The 21,441-nt window shown below is 37.2% G+C and overlaps 1 protein-coding gene across 8 annotated transcripts in view; it reads left to right on the plus strand.

The window, feature by feature from the left end:
- The window catches only part of ADGRG6 (adhesion G protein-coupled receptor G6), a 156,789-nt gene that overhangs the window by 83,454 nt on the left and 51,894 nt on the right, over positions 1-21,441 (plus strand). For 3 of the 8 annotated variants that reach the window (XM_075203571.1, XM_075203568.1, XM_075203569.1), the window contains exons 5-7: positions 9,745-9,813; positions 15,067-15,270; positions 18,582-18,650. In XM_075203571.1, the coding sequence (XP_075059672.1) occupies positions 9,745-9,813; positions 15,067-15,270; positions 18,582-18,650 (342 nt within the window). The remainder of the gene's footprint in view (positions 1-9,744; positions 9,814-15,066; positions 15,271-18,581; positions 18,651-21,441) is intronic. The other 5 variants (XM_075203572.1, XM_075203574.1, XM_075203573.1 and 2 more) reach the window with 3 other exon arrangements.

Raw genomic sequence — 21,441 nt, forward strand, 5'->3', positions numbered from 1 at the left:
CAGAGAGATCCAGGAGAATTAGAAGAGAGTAATGGTTATTATTTATTGCTGTGATCAAATCATCGAAAACCTTGGTCAGCGCAGTCTCTGTGGAGTGTTGAGAGCGAAAGCCTGACTAAAGAGGATCCAATAGGTTGTTTGCTGTAAGAAAGTGTGTGAGGCGAGTATAGGCAATTCTCTCGAGATGCTTGGAGGGGCATGGGAGCTGTATATATGCATATATGTGGCTGTATAAAGACTGAAGTGAAAACTCTCAGGAGTGAAACATAATGGGCCTTAGTCATTAAGGACAGTAAGTAAAAAAAAATGGTGTAAATGTTCTCCAGGACAAACCATGTTAAATTGCAAAGGGAGCAAATTAGTTTATTATTTTGCACATAAGTTAAATACTGGCTGTTTTTTCATCTAGCACATAAATACTTTATAGCTTTATTTTTACACTGAAATTCAAAGTTGATCTAGGACGTGCTATAGATCCACACATTTTAAATTTACATCCCCCTCCAATGCAACATGGTTTTGCCCAGGTGCAAAGTTACTCCTTTGTTGTGCTTTGCATTCCTTAATGACTCAGGAACAATGTGTTTACTCAGCACAACATACATAACTAGAATGCAGAACAGGGGACAGGAACTTCCCAGCATGCATAGCCAATGATATGATATATTTACATTATCTATTTTCCACAGAGATCAATTTTTGTTATTAAATGAAGATGGATCTCTCCTTCAAAAATTAGCTGTAAAAGTCAATGAACTTTTCTTATGTGGAACTGGATTGTCAGCTCTGCAAAATCTCCCACCTTGAAAATCACCGTTTGTCCAATTTAAAATACATGCTAACCAGCCACCGTTAACAGGGGAATGTGATTTATTTTGACCTGGCACTGTTAGTCTCCTCGGTGATTCACAGAACAGGCCAGAAATTATCTCCTTCAGTGCCTGGCACTTTGATTGTAGTACATGGTGTTCAAAATGAATGCAGGGGAGGGTAGACAAATTTTGGACTGGGTGGCAATATCAAGTAAGTGGCTGAAGCTCCTCTACCAGTGTGACATGATGAAACCCATATGGGGGTTAATGTATTAAGCTCCGGGTTCTTCAACACCCGCGAGTTCGGCATCTTCGGCGTTTAAATTTAAAGCGGCGCTGCCTTGTACAGGGAAGTTTCCCTTTACAAGGCAGCGCCGCTTTAAATTTAAACGCCGAAGACGCCGAACTCGCAGGTGTTAAAGAACCCGGAGCTTAATACATTTACCCCATGGTGTGGTTTGTCTAATGTGGGTGTGGTTTTATAACCAATGAAATATATTAAACGTTTTTATTTATTTTATTGGTCAAAGAGATATAATCAAATACAACACAGCCCCACATGAGACTATTCTAGTTATAGCTATACAACATAGTGAATATTCTAGTGACCTCTATGAATTGCGGAGTGCATTCAATTGTTCTTTATGCAAAAAGGAAGAAGTTCTAGTGAACCCTATAGGTTGTTGACCTGAATTTGTGCATGTGGCCTGGCCAAAGTTAGTTCAAGTTTTACCAGCTAGGGGGCTGGAAGAAGTCTGTCCAGCAGAAGCACTGAATCTTTTAGTACTGGCAAAAAGGTAGACCCATCCAACCGTCCTATGTTAAAAACGGCAAGCATCATCATCATCACCATCATCATTTAATTATATAGCGCCAGCAAAATCCGTAGCGCTTTACAATTGGGAACAAACATTAATAAAACAATACTGGGTAATATATACAGACAGAGAGGTAAGAAGGCCCTGCTAGCAAGCTTACAATCTATGGGACAATCAGAGTTTAAAAGACTAGGGTAAGTGTTGCATTATATTGCATAATTGGTCCAGCTAGAATGCAAAAGTAAAAAGTATTGAGTGGGCTGTATGATCAATGACACTGCAATGTGTGGTCAGAAGGTTGTTGTCTTGTGTTAGCTATGTAGAGGTTGGTAATAGGGTAACCTAGGGAGATTGAGATTGTGGTTGAGGAATAGCATAAGCTTGTCTGAAAAGGTGCTTTTTCAGAGAACGCTTTGAAGCAGCATCAGAAAAAAAAAAAAATCTTCCAACCACAAGTGGGTTCCTTTTCCCATACCTGTCTACATGCTTTTATTAAAAAAATCAAAGTAAATGCATGCATTTTGAGGGGGCTTTACAGTCACACTTCTAGCTCTACACTGTCTATATAATTAAACAATAGTTTTTCAGCTTAATTACAGACCCACCTTAAAATCATTCTGTAACTTTGATTCCAGTAGTTTAGGAAAAGAGTTGAACAACTGGATCTATGTCCATTCTGCTCACATACAGGTCCGAATGACAGGATAACATGGGCCCTAGTTGATGGCCACATTATAGAACATACCTCACAACATCTGGACCCAAATCCCCTAGTCCCCGTTTGTTCCCTAATTGCTATTATTTGTCTTATGTATAGATTTGCATGGTTATACGCTATAGACTCCAAAGACTGCCTATATAACTTGTACCGATTGTAGCTGTGTATTGCAAGCTGTATTTTATGTTTATGGTACTGTGTATTTCAAATACTGTGGATTGTTGTGCAGCCTTCTATGAATTCAAGAAGAGTATATCTGTTAATCAATAAAAATTATACTGTATTTATATGAAATATAAATGGCCTCTTTGGCCATTTGAAATGTTGTGTGGTATGTTACTTTTTGATTGAAATCACATGGGCCTAGTTAATTAATGTATAGGCACACTTTTACATAAATTAGGGAAGGATGTCAGGTTAATTCAGTCAAAATGTAAGTGGAAAATGGTAGACCAGACAAATGTCTACATTGGGAAACTGGTGTCATTGGAATATCCATTGAATTACTGTTGTAATATACAGATTTATTTCATGAGCAATAGTTGTCATTAAGAAAAAGTTGATTGTAAGTGTTTTTTTGATTTGAGTTATTTTTAATGTTTAACGTGCATTTGACTAGAATCTTGACACCTTTTTGCTTAAGTCTTCATCTCCCACTCGACTTTTAGCTCATTTGTTCTGAAGTGGTATAGAACTGCCTGTAAATCAGAATATTGGAATGTTGACAGCAGCAGAGTATTTTCGGAGATGGTGTGCTGATCTTATGGGAGACAGTGACCTATACACTGGTGTTACTGTGTGAGGGCAGGGCTGTATGTGACAGGGACAGTGTCATGATGTAAGGTGGGAGATGAAGGCAAGTGGAAACTCAGACTGAGAGCAATGAAAGGAGCAAGGTCCCCAGCAGTACAGAGTAGTAATATACGGACCCTATCATTATTATTATTATTATTATTATTATTATTATTATTATTATCATTTATTTCTATAGAACTACCATATTACGTAGCTTTTTCCAGAGAATACTGAATTATTCAGTCAGGGCCACCGCAAGCCTTGGGAGCACCTAGGTGGCGCGTCCCTGTATCCTCTCCTCCCAGGAGTTTGATGCTTGGCTGTGACATTATAGTCAAACACTACACTCCTAGCATAACACTGACATGAAGGAGCATCAGCTATCCATTTCACATTTAAGAAGTTGCTAACTGCTTCTCCTCCCGGCCAGCAGCCAGTGCTCTGTGTGGGGGCACTGTGGGGGCATTAAAAATTAGCGCAGCCCCTGATATCAGTCCTGTCAATCTGATACTACTAAATTACTTAAAATGTACCTCTATATAAAATGAAGTCCATACATTCAATTAGCATTTTTAGAAAATAATAAACGGGATTAGTAAGAAATGCATTTTAAACTTTTTCTTTTTTTTGCTAAGTATGTTTTTTTTTAGTAAAGTTAGGACATGTGATATGTTTCATCACTTTCACACTAAAGAACATAGATTTCTAAGAGGAAGATACATTCTTTTTTTTCCACTTTTTTTTCCACTTCCATTGTTTCAGTTCCCCTTTGTATCTCATTGCTGTGTTAGCGTGGCACTGCAGGCTGTTCTGACACTAGAGAGTATGAATAACTAGACTGCATAGTGCAGCATCTTGCTATTAATAATAATAAGCAAATGTTAACATGTGTGCATAGACAGTGATGGCTTCCTCTTTCCATCTTACTGCATTCCTTTGTCTTCTTTGGTATTCAGTTGAATCATTTTAGGTAAATTCCAAACCAAGTTCATAGGTCTATTCTTTTCTGTCTATCAGATAATTTCTTCCCACAAGCACCTGTATTTGGTATAATGCTCAAACTACTGTATATCAATTACTGCAAGACTGCCTGCTAGCAACACACATAAACAGAGTTTACTTCATCCATTTCTGCACAATTTTATTCAGGATCTGTAATATACCATACTCGCTTACGGGAGACTCCCAAATTTCGGGGAGAGTAGGCCACACTCCTGGAGCCCACTTTTCTTTCTTGTGAAGTTGGCAGAGTGGAGACTTGACAAGGCACGTGGATGCAATTTACTTCATCGCATCAGTGCATGATGATACAAGTGTTATTACAAAGCAGCTGGAAGGGAGACCGTGATGACGCAAATTGTGTCATGACGCACCCAGCAATCTTGCCCCTTGGACCACCAGGAAATCCAGAGTGGAGGTCAAAACGTTGGAAAGTATATAATATAAAAAGGGAACAATACTGTAGTTTGGATCTTACTTGCTGGATGAGAGAGATGGAGATATGTTGGACATAGTGACAGAGAGGTTTAACATAGATCCGCCTCAGTATGTGGTTCTGTGAAATGTCATCATGAAAATGAGGTTGCAGACAGGATGATGGTGAAAGAGGAAGTGAGCAAGGGGAGGGCAAACACAGAAAGTTATAATCATTGTATGTACACACACAATATTTCATGACGTTGAAATTACATATTTAAAAGCAATGAGCCTAACTATTACAATTTCTATTTTGTTATCATACATAACTAAATATGTCTGCCCACAAAATAGTGACAAATGAGACACCATAGCTCCCAACATTTAATAACAAATCAGGTCAAAATAAGCCCCACCCACAAACTGTTTCAGCCACACCCTGATCTGTCTAAACCCCATCCAGATCTGATGAACCATGACCACATTTATGTGAGGCGGTGGTAGTCACTTATCTGATGACATTTTCCCTGACTCTAGTTATACCGACCTAAAAATGGTGATTGCTATAAGGGCGGTGGGTACACCCATTGCCGCCTTAAAACTCTGGCCATTGGTAGTGACGAGAATCCTAGTCGTGGCATTTTGTACAGTCGCAATGTATAGCAGCCGTCTATCAGGTGTGTCGGAAATAGTGTGTATCTGAATTATATAGTTAGTCTCTATTTCGTCAATGTCGCCCTTATAGTAATCACCATTTTTTGGTTGGTATAACTAGTGTCGGGATAATTGTCATCGGAAAAACCTACCCCACCCATGTGAGGCCATGTCCAATTTCTGATAGGCAACACATATAACAAATCAGGAAAGAATAGGACAGGGAATGGTTGGAGGGAGAGGAAACAATACCTATGTGTGCTCATTAAAAACTCAGTTGCAAATATGGGAATAGGCTAATGTTGGCCACACATGGTGTGATATCTGCAGCAATATCAGGACTCTCATGATATTGTACCTTTATGTTAAAAGTTAATGGTGTGCCACCACCTAAGACTTCAATATGCACTGAATTTAACTGTTTATTGCCCCCCCCCCCTCTTTCCCTGTCTCCTATCATACCTATAACCATGTTCAGGTGCGTAGGAATGAAATTTTTCATGGGGGGAAGCAAGAGGCCAAGGACTACTATAGGACTTGGAGCACCTTTGTCTTGCGTTTGATATATCGTTTCACGACAGTTGTAACAGTGACTGGAGATATACAAAGACTCTCAATCCTATGTTTATTTTTGTCAGTGTTTCAGGAGTTGGCTAACCCTAGTTTCATTGTTTATTTTACTATAAAAATGTATTTATACATTATTAATGAAATATTATTAATATTAACTACCAGTTAGTACAATAGCTGTTACAGATACATTCAATTGTTCATCTTAAAATTGTAAATTTTTCATAGTTATTATTAATGACTGTAAGGGAGGAATTCAATTGGCCGCATTACTTGAAAAAGTTATGTGGCCTGCACACTATTACCATTATTACGGTAATAGTGTGCATAAATACAGTTATTATGGTAGTTTTAACGCCGGCTCTTTGCTCGCAGCTCCCTGAGTTGCAAGCAGAAAGCCGAGTTAATATTACCGTAATAACGGAAATAGTTTTTACGTGGTTGTACTTCCCCCCTAAGTGTGTGTTTCTGCGTGTGAGTGTGTATGTATATATATATATATATATATATATATATATATATATATATGTATGTATATATATATATATATATATATATATATATATATATATATATATATATAGTATGTATTGTCCGCATGTGTATTTCTCTTAGTGTGTGTATGTCTATACATATAATATGTGTATACTGTCTGTATGTGTGTATGTATGTGTATACGGTATATGTATATGTCTGTATGTGGGGGTCTCACGGGGTGAATAGGTTGATGGGTGCTGTGTGAGGAGATCTGATAGAGTGGATGAAAATGTTATTTAGTACTGCGATGGGGAAATGATAGAATAGAGAGGAATAGGCTAATGGATTCTCGAGGGGGGGGGGGGTTGAGGGTATAATTTAATAGGGTGTTAATTAATTTGTGAGCATGTGTGTCATTGTGTCTATGGGGGAGGGTATGCCATGACATAGCCTGCTCCGCCATGGCTCCACGCTATGCCTGTGAGGAGGGCAAACATTGTTTACAACATACCAAATTGTTTTAGTCTTAGGTTCCATCTTAACAGTGACTTAAAAGCTAGGTAGCAATCCACTATGTTTGTGATTTTAAGTATACTTGCTAGTGTTACATAATATGCTTTTCTATTTTATCAACTTATAGTGTAATGGTCTTATCCTGACACATGTGGTGTTGAATCAGTTCATCTGTACATCTCAGTTCATAGATTATTTGATTTTATTGACATATTTTTCAAAGCTAGCATAACATTACCTGATCGCTGTAGGTTTCTGCTGTTATTTCATTATGTACTGTGCCATTGTCATAGAGCAAAAGGCTGATAGTGACATGATTTCAGCGCTATTTATATTTCTGTACAATACACTTGATTGGGACATTCAACAATGTTCTTTTTGGATATTTAATGTTTCAAGTTATGCAATGTTTAAATTATCGGTTTGGTTAGTTGTAGTTGGAACATGATGACAATGACACTTTATATAATAAACATGTGTCTGTGTGATTTAATGAGTGAATACATATGATTACGTGTTATTTCACTCTTAAAATGTCTCCACCCATTATATAATTAGCCTATACATTATTCACTGTTAAATGTATGTAAATGGCTATCACACATTTTAGCATAAGCATGGCACAATGTTTGCCTATTTTTTTGCATCAGGCACAGTTACCATACTGGTATATTTGTAGTCTGGACATGTTCAGTTATGTTAAAACATGACAACCCTCAATCAGAGACCATGTTTATGAGCATGGCATTGTGCACATTGTGAGCTATGGTTGGCAGAGTGAAAAAAGTGGGCGAGGCACCTGACACTTTCCAAAAAGATGTATGACTTATCAGTTAGATGAAACTGTATATGTCACTCCAGATTTCCTGTAAGTAAACAAGCTGATCGAAGGATTCTGATGTACCATTCTAAGCCAAGTAGGGTTCAGATCATTGGACAAAGCTTGCAGGGAGGTAGTTATCAACATTGTATACAATGCCAAATACTGTATCTTCACTTACAATACAGTGTTATAGTACCCTTCCTTACAACCATTGGCCGAAGTAAGGGGTGTATAGGGTGGTATGCCATACCACCACTTCTCCTACTGCCTGCATTGTAAAACTATCAAATTCCATTCACTTACATTTTTCATACCGCCACTTCTAATTTTCCAATTCAACCACTACTTGCAGCACCATGCTTGCTTACTACCAGGTAGTTTCTCAGCACCACAGTTCATTACAATGTATTTATTCAATTATATGTCATCATCTTTATAATGTTACCATCCTTATAACAACAATGTTGGCACATCTTTAAAGCTGTTGTTAAAAAGATGGAACCTTGCATACAGCTATGTAGATATTGAAGATGGTTTTGCATAGTTGACGGAAAATGTAAAACTGGGTTCCATGGATACTTTCCTGGTGAACCTAAGCATCTAAGTACATTACATGCTTTATGAACACTGTAAATGAATATTGTGTAACACTGAATAAGAAAATTGATATAGTATAAAAATCATAGTCGCCTGCTCTCCCGGAATGTTCAGGAGACTCCTGAATTTCCAGGAGAGCAGGGCAACCTCCCAGTTCCTGGCCACTTCATGAGTTTAGTGGCAGGGGTGGGGCTTAGGACGCGATTTACGCATTATCATGTCCCTGCCCCCTGCTGTAATAGGATAGAAATTGTGATGTCAGTTTAGGGGGCAGGCCAACTGGCACATTTCAGCGAGCCCCGCCTCAACACGCCCACCTCCCCACGGATCTCCTGAAGACCAACTTGCCAAAGTTGGAAAGTATAGTATAAATGGGATAGTGTCTAATAACCAGAACAATGTGAATAGGAGTGTTTCTAGAGTGGAGAGCATTGTAAATTAGATATAATGTGGAACACAATGATTTTGAACTATGTAACAATGTGAATGAGAAAATGTATGTAGTGTGGAACCCACTGTGAATCAAAAGATTTCTGTAGTGCAGGATTCTCCAAATTATAATATTTTTATAATGTGAAACAATTGTATTTAAAACAAAGTTCATAATGTTGAATGCTGAATTCTTACCCTTCTTTGATAAAGTCCTTTATTGTGGAATAATGTTATTGAGAAATATGTGTCACTGTGAAAGGCTAGTGCAAAACAATGAGAATGAAATTATGTTTCTTTATTCTGACTTTTGGTGGATACAGCACAGGACAATGTGCCATGGGCAGCTTGAATATGTACACAAAACAAGACTGTAAAGTAGGGGAATATTTTAAGTTGTCATATGTTTATTAGCCAAGTAATGTTGATTACAACATATGCTATATGTGACATCTCAACTTCACTGTGCACTTCATATACTCCTTAGTTGCGCCCCTTTGCTTACACAAAATCTGCTTGATTTACCTGTGAGGAGTGAGTTTTGATATTGTATGTATCTTTGAGCTATACTGTATAAACATATGCTTATTTTATTATCTATAGAATATTTATGTAAGAAATATATGTGTCTATATGAATTTATTTGACTAAATAATCAACATGATTATTATTTATTAGTAAGAAGTTTAAATGTCATCATATCAAGTATGTGTGTGCTAGATGAAAAAATAGCCAGTACTTAGCTTATGTGCAAAATAATAAACTAATTTGCACCCCTTGCATTCTAACATGGTTTGTCCCAGAGAATATTTACTCCCTTTTTTTTCTTACTTTCCTTAATGACTCAGGCCCAATAAGTTTACCAGATAAACGTGTAATTTATCAGCTCATTTATCATAAGGATTAACATAAGATGTTCCATAAATAGTGTAGTCATACAGCGTAGAAAGTCTTGTAATTGCTTTTTCTACAGCATGTTTAAGAATATACAGTATAGTAAATATTGTGTGTTACGTATTTCAACTCAGGAAAAAATTCTACTTACAGATTATTTAATACTAATATTTTTAAGTATAACTAGAGATTATTCTAACAATGTATCTTTGTTTATTTCACTTGTAGGTACCTCTTTACCAGCGACTCCATCAACTGAGCCAAATACCTGTGAGAAGCTGGCAGGTGTTTGTCAAGGTAGAAATATATCATTTTAACCAAGTATTACCTGTTTATACTATGTATTAATATGTCTATTATATAGTTTTAAAATGTAGAATATGCTTGAAAGAAATAGAACAAAAACTTACATAATGAACAAACAGAACATGGATACCTTTATCACTACATTAGGTATGGAGGTTCATTTTTGGGTTGAGATATGATTATGTATAATGGTGTTTAATTAATTTCTCTAGATCACAGATGTGTTCAGCAAATATAACACAATTGATATGTTTGTAGGGGTTTGGTGGCAGTGCAATTTTTATATAGTCATGTTTCAGTGCATAATAAATTAATATAATATCCGAAGATAATGGACTTATATGATATACTGGGTAGATGGAGAAAAAGTTTTTTTTTTTTTTATATGAAATTATAAGTGTATTTTAAAGCCATGCAGATCATTATTATATTCTTAAGGAACACTCTATATTGCAGTGAAACACTAAAGGGTAAATTTATCAACTTGCGAGTTTCCGGCGGGTTTCAAAATGTTGAAATGTAACCTACAGCAACCAATCAATTTCTAGTTATTACTTATTTAGTACATTTTACAAAATGATAGCTAGAATCTCATTGGTTGCTATAGGCAACATCTCCACTTTTCGAACCTGCCGGAAACTCGCAGCTTGATAAATTTACCCCTAAATCTACTACCGGAGACTGTGTGTATTGTCTTCCATGATATAAACTCAGAGCACAAATGGAAGAAAATACTGTAATTTATGAGACCTACTAGATTCCAAGTTCGCGCCTCAACTCCAGCCCCCAAACTTGACTCTCCCCACCACCATCAGCACTGTGGGGTGAGAAGAGTCACCAGTATTCCTTAATGCAATCACTGTAGTGTGGTGACTGCACTGTAGTGTGGTGACTGACAGTGTTACAGGAGTAAGGGTTGGAGATGGAGAGAAATCAACCACCTATTGCCACCTTGGCAGCAGAAAAGGATGAAAATGCCCAAATCCATTGGCATTTATGGGGTCCTTATGTGAGGGGGCCCCAGAAATCCCAGAACACCCTTGTGTGGCCCCCACTCTGCTCCTCTGCTCTCACACTTTGCAATGGAACCTGGCAATGCCAAGTTCCACCCCAGGAAATGTTCCCAGTCTGCTGTACAACTTTTGTCTCCCCAGCCATATCTGAACCCTTTGAGGTTTTCATGTGTTGCCCATGTCACCTGAGACTGTACTTCCAAAACAATACAGATGCATACTCTCATATTTAGTTTTTTTTATATAATCTGTTTTTATTGAAAATAGAACAGTACATACATCTGCATATAACTGTATAAACACGACTGAACAATACTATTAGCTGTTTGTTAAATAGCAACATTCAAAAAGGTTTACAACAGACATTAGGTGGGTCGTTCATTGAGCTTAGAAAATAGGCAACAGGTTCTACTCCCAAAACCCTGTGGAATATGAACGAACACACCAAGAGATGTACAATTGTTTAACTATTTTAATTGATAGGGGATAAGGAGAAGACGGGAAAAATAAGGGGGGGGGAAGGTGGTCTGAAAGAGTTGGAGCTTCATTTATTCCATTGGACATACAATGCGGTATCTTTGAATTCCATCCACTCAAACCAAAGTAAGTAATATACTCTGTACTTATCGGCCGATGAGTAAATCATATCATTCATTAACATGTAAAAGTTCAAACGTTCAAACCATTCTTTGATAGACGGGGCTTTTGGAGATCTTCAGTGGACTGGTATCACAGCCTGCTGATGTACTTTACAGTACATTTTTTGTATTGGGAAATGGGCAACTTGATATCATTAAGTAGCCAGTATTTCGGGCAGTTAGGTGATTCAGTTCCCACAATTGCATTGGAGATAAGCATGACTGTGTCCCAAAAGGATCCAAGAGATGAGCATTCCCACCAGATATGTAATGGGGTACCTGGAGCCAACATAGGTTTGGAACCCCAGGAAACATTTTGGCTAGTAGGCTGTGACACCGATGCCACTGAGTCAGCACTTTATATTGTGTTTGACCACTTGTACACAGATTGAGCTTGCTTCCATATGTTGAAATATATCCCCTCAATCTTGTTCGGGTATAACAAATCCCAACTCACGTTCTCTATCATTAGTAAAATTTGGGTAGTTTGCTAAAGGGCTGTTCAATCAGGATTCTATATATGGATGATAAGGTGTGTGATACTGTGGGATACTGAGGGGTCGTGCATAAAGACTTAAATTGTGTGAGTGTCCTCCCTGCCATCTCGCAGACATTCGAGGAGTAAATGAAGTGTATAAATTTGTTTGTACATTATTATGTAAAAAGCTGTTGAGTTTGCTAGGTTCAGCAGCATTAAAAACACACAGTGCAGAAAAAGCTTTGATCAATACCATGGGGACTCACCTGCACAATTACAAAAATGCAGCACAATGGATTTATGACCTTTCCTACAGCTTTGCTTTAAGACCTTTTTCTTTCCTCACCCATTATTTAGTGTCACTAGGGTTATGTTTTATTTTTACAGCTGTTGCAGTGCACACAGACCAATACTGCCTGGTGGATATGTGTTGTAATGGAATGTTTTCTTTTTCAAAGTAATTGTTGTAGATGAGATAAAAAGGGACCTGTATTTTGACAGCAAGGCAAATAATACAATATGTCTCAATGGTTGTAGCTGGGAAGGGCAGCCTTAAACATTCCAAATTACTTTTTCCATTATTTCTTCATAGTCACTGGCTTAGCTTCACAATATTTGGAGTACAGCCATAGGCCAGTTACTTCCTGGCAGTAAAATTCATGTGGTTGGAAACTGTTGTCCCACTGACCTATAGCCACTTGCTTTTAGTCTGGATCAGCATTGGCTTTTTTGGACACTGTCTGCTCTATTAACCCCTCCCCCCCCCTTCTCTCAACCACAAAACAGAAGTTAGAATCAAATGAAAAAAGTGAGTCATATATAGAGCTCTCCCATATTGATAGTAAATAGTTTGTTTAGCACATGGGTAAATTCCATATACACTTAGGATATCCTCTTCTTTCTGCTACAATCTTTATTATGATGTACCTTTTTCATTAATGAGGCTATGTATATATTTTCTGAGAATATTTAAAATAGTCTATTTGATTTCCACGCATTTTGTTAGTTGCAAGGTCACATTCAAGATGATAAATGGTCTGATATGATTTATCTTGATTTCAGGCTTTACATCACAAACACCTGCAATTTCAATAAGGGGGTGTCAACTTTTTATATCCAGTGTGTATTTTGATATACCATTCATAAATCTTAAACTAAAGCTGATATTAAGGTGAAAAATGTTTTTAGATTTGGGAGTTAGATTTGAAGCAGTTAAAGTGTGGAAAAAGAATCATGGGACACTATCTTCACCAAATTCAGCTACTTTGTGTTACCTTGCTATAAACAGGATGATTGTGTTGGTCTGTACAGAATATGTAAATGTATATCCTAACTGGATAGAATCATCCTGCTGGACAAAAGTACTAACTAGTCAATCATAGCACGGTAGCTTTGACGCTAGCACTTCTGCCTCACAGCACTGGGGCCATGAGTTTGATTCCCGCCCATGGCCTTATCTGTGTGGAGTTTGTATGTCCTCCCCGTGTTTGCGTGGGTTATCTCCCACACACCAAAAACATACTGGTAGGTGAATTGGCTGCTATCAAAATTGACCCTGGTCTCTCTGTCTGTATGTATATGTTGGGGAATTTAGACTGTAAGCTCCATTTGTGCAGGGACTGATGTGAGTGAGTTCTCTGTGCAGCGCTGCAGAATTAGTGGCGCTATATAAATAAATAAATGATGATGATGATGAAATATCGTAATATGTCAAAATATGAAAGAACATAAAAACATGTACATGAAATAATCTATTACCACAAATGTACATAGACATTAGAAAACTGTCAATCTTCTGTAGTACCGCACACATATGTAACCATATGCTGTATAATGACAGTGTACTGTGCCTGCTCTTGAAGAATAGTATATTTACACAGTACTTAATCCTGGTTTCCTCATGTGACAATTATCAATTCTAATGACAGCTTCTGTAAATGCAACACTTTTACATTGTCCCAACTAATTACTATAATTCACTCCGTTTTACTGATCCATTAACCATTATAACATACCGAGACTGATAACATTTACCCAGTGTACTCCAGTAATTTTAGGGGGTTATTTGTTTTTAAAATATGTTAATATTTTATTTTCTATGTTTTGCTAAATATACTGCCGAGTACTTATAGATTACAGAAATTGATATGCTATGAAATAATCAGGTACACTAGATGTTATTGCAGCTGATGCATGTATTTCATGCATTTCCAATAGCCTACAGTCTGAGAAAAAAAACATTGACATTAATGAACACAATGCAGCTAAATTGCTTATTTGGTACATGATACATCCATATTGCTGTACATGTGTAATATGTACAGGGCATATGTACTTTATAGTTGGGATGGACACATGGGACTTCATTTACAATGTTCACAGGGCAGACACCGCACTTTGCACTTGTGTGCCTAGCTGCACATCCCGCACATTTTAATGTCCCCTCTTACTCCCTGCTCTTTGGAAACACTGCCTAGTAGTGTGTCTAGACTTGTGGGTAAGTGGACTAATCAGGATATGTGCACTGTTCAAAATTTTAAACGCCACATCAAAGTCCAATATCCTACTGCTTTAGTAAAATTACATTTTCTACTAAAATATTGCTCAGTTTAGCCTTATTTATTCATGGAATTAATCACGAGTGTGAGGTGATAGCAGGACTGTCTTTACTACATGTGGCTCTTTATTTGTCTTTGAAGTTTTTTTTTATTCTTTAGCAAAGTTCTCCAAAAATACACTTCACAGCTCTGTTTATGTATATATATGTTTCTGTGATGTATATTGTTTGAGATGACAGAACAAAATCAAAAACAATATGTTGATGTGAACATGACCTTATGGTTCATCTGCACCTTTAATGTAACAAGTCCAGTCCCCAAGCTAAGACTTGGAAGTGTGGCATGATTAAAGGGTTAAGTACTACATTTAAAATAATATGTACCTGGATAAGGTGAGTGAACATCCAAAGGAAATTTTTGAAGTGTTGCAACTGCAAGAAATTTTGCCAAGAAATGTCAATTTTCAGACCACGGAATTTAGTATGGGATTAAATTCTTCTTGAGTAACACATAAATATATTTATCCTAGTTCACATATGTCTTGTGTTTATTGCCAGCTACAGTAGTATCCACTGTAACTTCATCATCTACTGTATCTTCATCATCTACTGTATCTTCATCATCTACTGTAACTCCATCATCATCTTCATCACCTTCCGTAACTTCACCATCTACTGTAGCTCCTTCACAGTCTAGTGTTCCTGCTTCAACATCCACTGCTACCATCACTAATATGTCTGGTTTACCTGCTCCCGCATATGGTAAGAAATCACATCTTCCATAATATGTGTCTCAGGTTCTCTCCCAATATATATGAAAACAGGGTTCTGCTAAAATATACAGATGGAGAAAACACAACTATCTTATAAACATAGTAAATCGATTTTACATTGAAGTTTGTGTCCAAATTTTATATTTTGGAATATCTGAAATAATAAACATTTTCCTTTAATTTTAAATAAGAGCACTTATTTTTTTTTTTTAAAACAATACAACCGCTACCCTATAGAGCAGCTTGTCCAATCATCATTCTAGATACATCTGCACTGCTAGTTCTATTCATTCAGTATTCTTCATTGTGATGTTCACTGGAGAACTGACTTATCCAGCAAAGAGAGTGATACAGTGGTTACTGCTAAAGTCCCAGACACTAAGACGCTTGTGGTTAAGCAAGTTGTTGGGAAGGGGGTTTGTTTTATTAAAAAAAAAAAACACATTTGAGCATTGTTCTTCTTTAACTCAGTATAGTTTCATCAAAGCCCTAAACACATATAAAAAAAAGATTTAACAAAATATTGATACAAATTGGAAACAAGCACCTATCTGTATATTTTGCTATTTCCTGATCTAATGCATGTTACGCATGACAAATGCATAGCTTAGTGTTTGCCTTTAAATATAAAGTATGCTATTACTTTCTATGCTTCAAATAATACTTTAAAGATACACTTACAATCATATGAGTTGTGTTTAGCAAAGGACATGCTTTATTACTATAACGCACTGCAAGACCATTTATGAAGCAGATCTATAGTGCATCTTACAAGCAAATGTCAATGTGACCTCATGAATTGGCATTGGCAAACCTTGCACCACATTATGATCTCACACTTCCATCTTCACAACAAGTTGACTGTTGTTATAGAATGAGTAAATCTTGAGCTTGTTTATAGGTGAAACAGGACAGAAGGATAAGTGTTCTTTAGTAGCACGAACTAGGCGCCACAACTATGGTTCCCATCATTTTCTAATGAAACAGCGGTACACCCATGTGATATGAAGTTTGCTCAAGCCAGATAATTCAAACCATAGAGTACTTTTTAAAGTAAAACTGTTATGAAAACATGTTCCCACTTATCCTGTTAATTTGGGTTCCCCAGGAGTCTGTATTATGGGAAAATAAGTAAGTTTATGATTAAAGTTGGAGAAAAGGGGAATGTCCCAGGAGCCATATCCTTAAGATACAGGAGATCTGCAAAAAATATGTTTCCCTCTTACTGAACAAGATATTTAAATACAATGGCATAAGTGGAGAGTTGGTGTATTTGAAAGCCTGTCTAACTTTACAGGATGTTGCAGTTTTTTTTTATCCTGTAATGGAACTTAAAACTGTCATGGAAAACCTGATTTTACCCTGAACATACAAACACATACAAGAAACTACAAGTACACCAGTGACGTAAAGTAAATGCACTAAATACTTCTTACATATGAAATAAAAGCAGCCTTGGTTTCTACATGAGTTGTATTATGCCAAATAGAAGGTGAAACCAAGGATATTTTTAAAGAAAATCTTAAGAATGAATAAGGGAAGGGTTAGCGAGATGTTAAGCAGTGCTGTATAAAGGAAATTTCCACTTCCTTGGTCCGTGAGCGTAAAAAGTGAACACCTGATTCTTTAAGTTCTTACAAGGTACCACAAAATACTTAAGCAGATGAAGAAGGAAAGGTGCTTACACCTATGGTTGCGCTAACCCATCAATCTCTATTATGCATCATGTGCATATTGAAGTTAGATAATGCCCTTCAGTCTGTCTTCTTATATGCAAAATAGCATGCAAATGACCGAAACAACGACACTTAAAGTTAACACACATAGGGGCAGATTCAAATAGCCATGTTGTTCTTTAGAACAACGCGACTGCGCATTGTTATCGTTATTAAGGTAATTTCTCCGCTGTTTTTTGCTTGCAGCTTCTATGAGTGGAGATTTTCTGTAAAGTCCCATAGGCGGGTTGTTCTGAGAATTGAATCTGCCCTATAGATATTAAGTTGCTGTTGGAAAGATGGTTCAAAAATAAATGAATATATCTCTTGAGTATTTTGTGAAATTTGTGGGATAGTATTTGCTATTACCAAATTTAGTTCAATGTAAACACAACTAATATGAATTCTGAGTGCACCTTTAAAAGGTGAAGTACAATATACAAATCAATAACCAAAAATAATGTTTTCATGAGAGCAAGTGGAACTAAACTCCCAAAATATTATTTATATGCAGCAACTTAGGGTGAACTGCTCTGCCTCATATTTTTCTTGCATGACAGAATAACTATTTTATTTATTCAGAAGTTGTTTATGGCATACTTTCATACTGTATTTCTGTGAAACTTCAGTTATTTAGTTTACAGTTTTTATATATAGCCCTTTAAACTTAGTTTACTCACCCTCCATCATTAAGTCTCTACCATTAACCCCTCCATCATTAGTTATTAACCCCTCATTCTCCATCGGTTATTAACCACTCATCTTTGACTATTAAACCATTACCCCCCTTCCCTTACTATCATCATTCTTCTTTAACCACCTGTCATCTTCATTCTCAAAAAAAACCTTATCCTCATAATATAATCAACTCCTCCACCCCTCCCACTCACCTGAGCGCTGTGCCACTGCTATGTCAATTAGAAGCTAGCATCTAACCCCAACACAGAGCCTTCACCTCCTGTGCGGTGGCACTGATAGCACCCCTCAAAAGCTGGCCATACCCTTTTTTAAAAAATGAGGACTGTACAAAATAATTTGCTTTCAAAGTGCCCATTTACACTGAGATTTTATTGACACATTTAGTATCTTCAGACCTAATTACCTACAAATCACATCTTGTATTGACCCATAAAGACAGCCAATCATTATCAACATCTGATTGGGAGCTTCCAGGTGTTGGATGGAACGGACACGTTAAATGTTAGGCGAAGACCGTTTCTGACCATGCATGCGGTCATCATCTGACCATGCTAATAAGGACTTGCCAGACAGATGGACTGAATGGATAGATATTCAGATTTGGTCAGACAAGTGTATGTGTAAGTCTAATTTGACAGAGATTCAATTGCTTGACAGTCAGGCCAAATGACTAAATGACTATGTGTATGCTGTTTAGTTCTACTTTAAGAAAACGGAACCAATATATGACCGAAACATATATTGATATATTAGGATTTTCTAACCTTTTAATTGATCATATATTTATGCAATCTTGAATGTAAGTTATTTTTTTTTGCTAAATATTTCATCTGCATTACTTCATTCATGCTTCATTTTTTTCTGTTTATATTTTATTTTTCACCAGCTTCTGTAACTCCTACATTATCATCTGCTTTGATCACTACTAACATAACCACATATAGCACGGTACCTGGTAAGAATTTATATTATAATGTGATTTATTATTTTTCTCTAGAAAATAGAAAATATAAATATACTAAAAGCTTTTACTGTTATACATGTTGAGTTTCCTAAGTTTGATGATTGTGCATTATATTTTACTACAATGTTCGTTAATAATTTTCAAAAGTGTTCTTTTTTAACGTACATATGTTGTGTTTTCTGGTTATTATTTCAATTAAAAATGTGTGTAAGAATGAAAATCAATAAAATATAAATGACAATAAAACATAAATGAAGAGTATATATGTTACCTGTAATAAAACACATGGGGTATTCAATTGTTAGCGTTAACGCTAACAATTGAGCGCTCAAAAAATCTTACCGTTAATACGGTAATTACTCACGGAATTTCAGCTCGCAGCTCCCTGAGCAGCGAGCTGAAATTCAGCCCGCTGGCAGCGAGTAAGTACCGTATTAACTGTTTACGCGCGCAAATTACCGTATAATATGAAGTTTTTTTCGAGCACTCGTTTTTTTGTGTTTTAGCGCGTTAAAACTAACAATTGAATACCCCCCCATATAAAAGTACTTCACATGAAAATTTCAAGAATAAGTAAAATAGAATATTAATTGAATAACCTGTATTAAATCACAGGTAAGGTTTTGTCCAAATCTAAAAAAAAAACACAGGCATTTGGGCCATTAACGTTGTGTGCAACCTTAACTGGCAACATCAACAAGGAGTTTCTGATCACATAATTCATAAAATCATATAACATATGACATCATTACATCCTTACTATGCTGGGGCAATGGATTCATTTCTGACAAGGACCCTATGTGCATGGAGTTTGTATGTTCTCTCTGTGTTTGCGTGGTATTCTCCGGGTGTTCCGGTTCTAAGTTAATTTGCTGCTGACAAAAATGGACCCTAGTGTGTGTGTTTGCATGGTAGAAAATTTATACTGAGCACGGACTGATGTGAATAATTAAATATCACCCGGACAGAGCTGGCACTATATAAATAAATGGTAATAAATAAGTAAATAAATAGTGATGTCAAATAAAACATTTGAAACAATATGACATCACTGGTGACTGACATCATAGCTAGAGAGATTACTTCAACATTTTCTGCAAATCAAGTTTCTTGGCAGAATAGGCTATTACACAAATGTGCCATCAAAGCAATATTTTCTGCCTTTTATCCCAGATATGCCAATGTATGCATTTTGATTCACCATTCTGCAAAATGCTAATCTGCTCTGTGCTCATGTTGAGTTTAATGCAAATTGCGTTTTTGGATTATAATATGCTTTTTTTTACTTCTGCGCAAGTGCTCAAAGCAGTATTTCACAAGTTAGTTGTTTGCATGAATGCCCAGGATGGTGGTGTTGTCTGAAGGGCTGGGGAGGTTGGTGATGAAATCCATGGACTCTGTGGAATGAACAGGGGCATCAAGAGCCAGGATGAAAATGTCCTTGGTACCATAGTGCCTGCACAGGTAGTGTATGATTGGATGAAGGAGGCGTCATCCTTCCTGCCAAATCAATAGTATTCCTGATAACCTGCCAATCATAAGTCCCCATTGCAGAACCTGCAACTGGGTGGAACACATTTCTTTCCTTCCGGTGACTCTGGCACCTTGATTACCATGGATGTTTTGACCTGGATCCTGTCCAGCAACCCTGGAGAAATGTTCACTCCCAGAAACAAGCCTGGAGGGATAATGGTTTCGTTCTCCATGGTGAATCATTCAGGAGAGTACTGCCAGGAAACCCAGGCCGGTATGTTATAATGAAGTTGAAGCAGGTTAGAAATATTGCTCTACTTGCCTGTCGAGAGTTCAGCCGCTTGGCCACCAGAATATACTACAGGTTCTTGTGAGTGAAAATAGAGAAAAGGAATCTGGACCCCTCTAGAAGGTGGCTCGACTGGGTAAGAGACAGGATGATGACCTGCAGCTCATGATTTCCCACATTATAGTTGAATTCGGCAGATGTGAACCTTTTAGAAAAGAAAGAGGGCATCCTTGTCTCCAGTTGAGGGCATCCTTGTCTCTAGTCTGGGAGAGCATGGCTCCATTCGACTGGGGTCGGGATAAAGGAGGAATGTCGCTGAGGTAAAGAGATTTTTTAAGGTGTCAAAAGCCTGTTGTGCTTGGGTAGTCTATGTATCCTTGGCAGACTCTTGTTTGGTTGAGGCCATTGTAGGGCTAACTACTCTTCAAAAGTTTTTCAGAAAATGAAAGTACTTGCTAAATCCCATGAATCACTGAATGGCCTGGATTCCTATGTGCACTGGCCAGTTGAACACAGTGGAGAGCTTCTCCAGTTTCATTCTTATGACCTTTGCTGAAATGATGTATCCCAGGAAGCTCACACTGAACTGGTTGAAGGAACACTTCTCCATTTTGGCAAATAATTGATTGTCCAGTAGCCTTTGCAGTACCTCTCTCATATGGTTGTGAAGTTCCTTAAGTGTGCTAGGTAAGATAATTTTATCATCCAGTTAGATGAGGACTGATAGCTTCAGTAGGTTCCTAAAGAATAAATTCACATAGGCTTGGAATATGGCCGGGGCATTACACAGGCCGAATCCATGACCCGGTATTCCCAGTGCCTATCCTTAGTGTTGAATGTTGTTTTCCATTCTTCTCCCTCTTCGATACAGATCAGGTTGTAGGATCCTTGCAAGTCCAGTTTGGTGAAGACCATGGCCTGACGAAGCCAGTGGAAGGGGGTACCGTTTCATCATTGTTATTTCATTTAGCCCTCAATACCTTTGATCAATGCAGGGTCTTAGAGAACAGATCTTCTTCG

The sequence above is a fragment of the Mixophyes fleayi genome, chromosome 3 (genome assembly GCF_038048845.1).
Source record: "Mixophyes fleayi isolate aMixFle1 chromosome 3, aMixFle1.hap1, whole genome shotgun sequence".
Classification (NCBI taxonomy): domain Eukaryota; kingdom Metazoa; phylum Chordata; class Amphibia; order Anura; family Limnodynastidae; genus Mixophyes; species Mixophyes fleayi.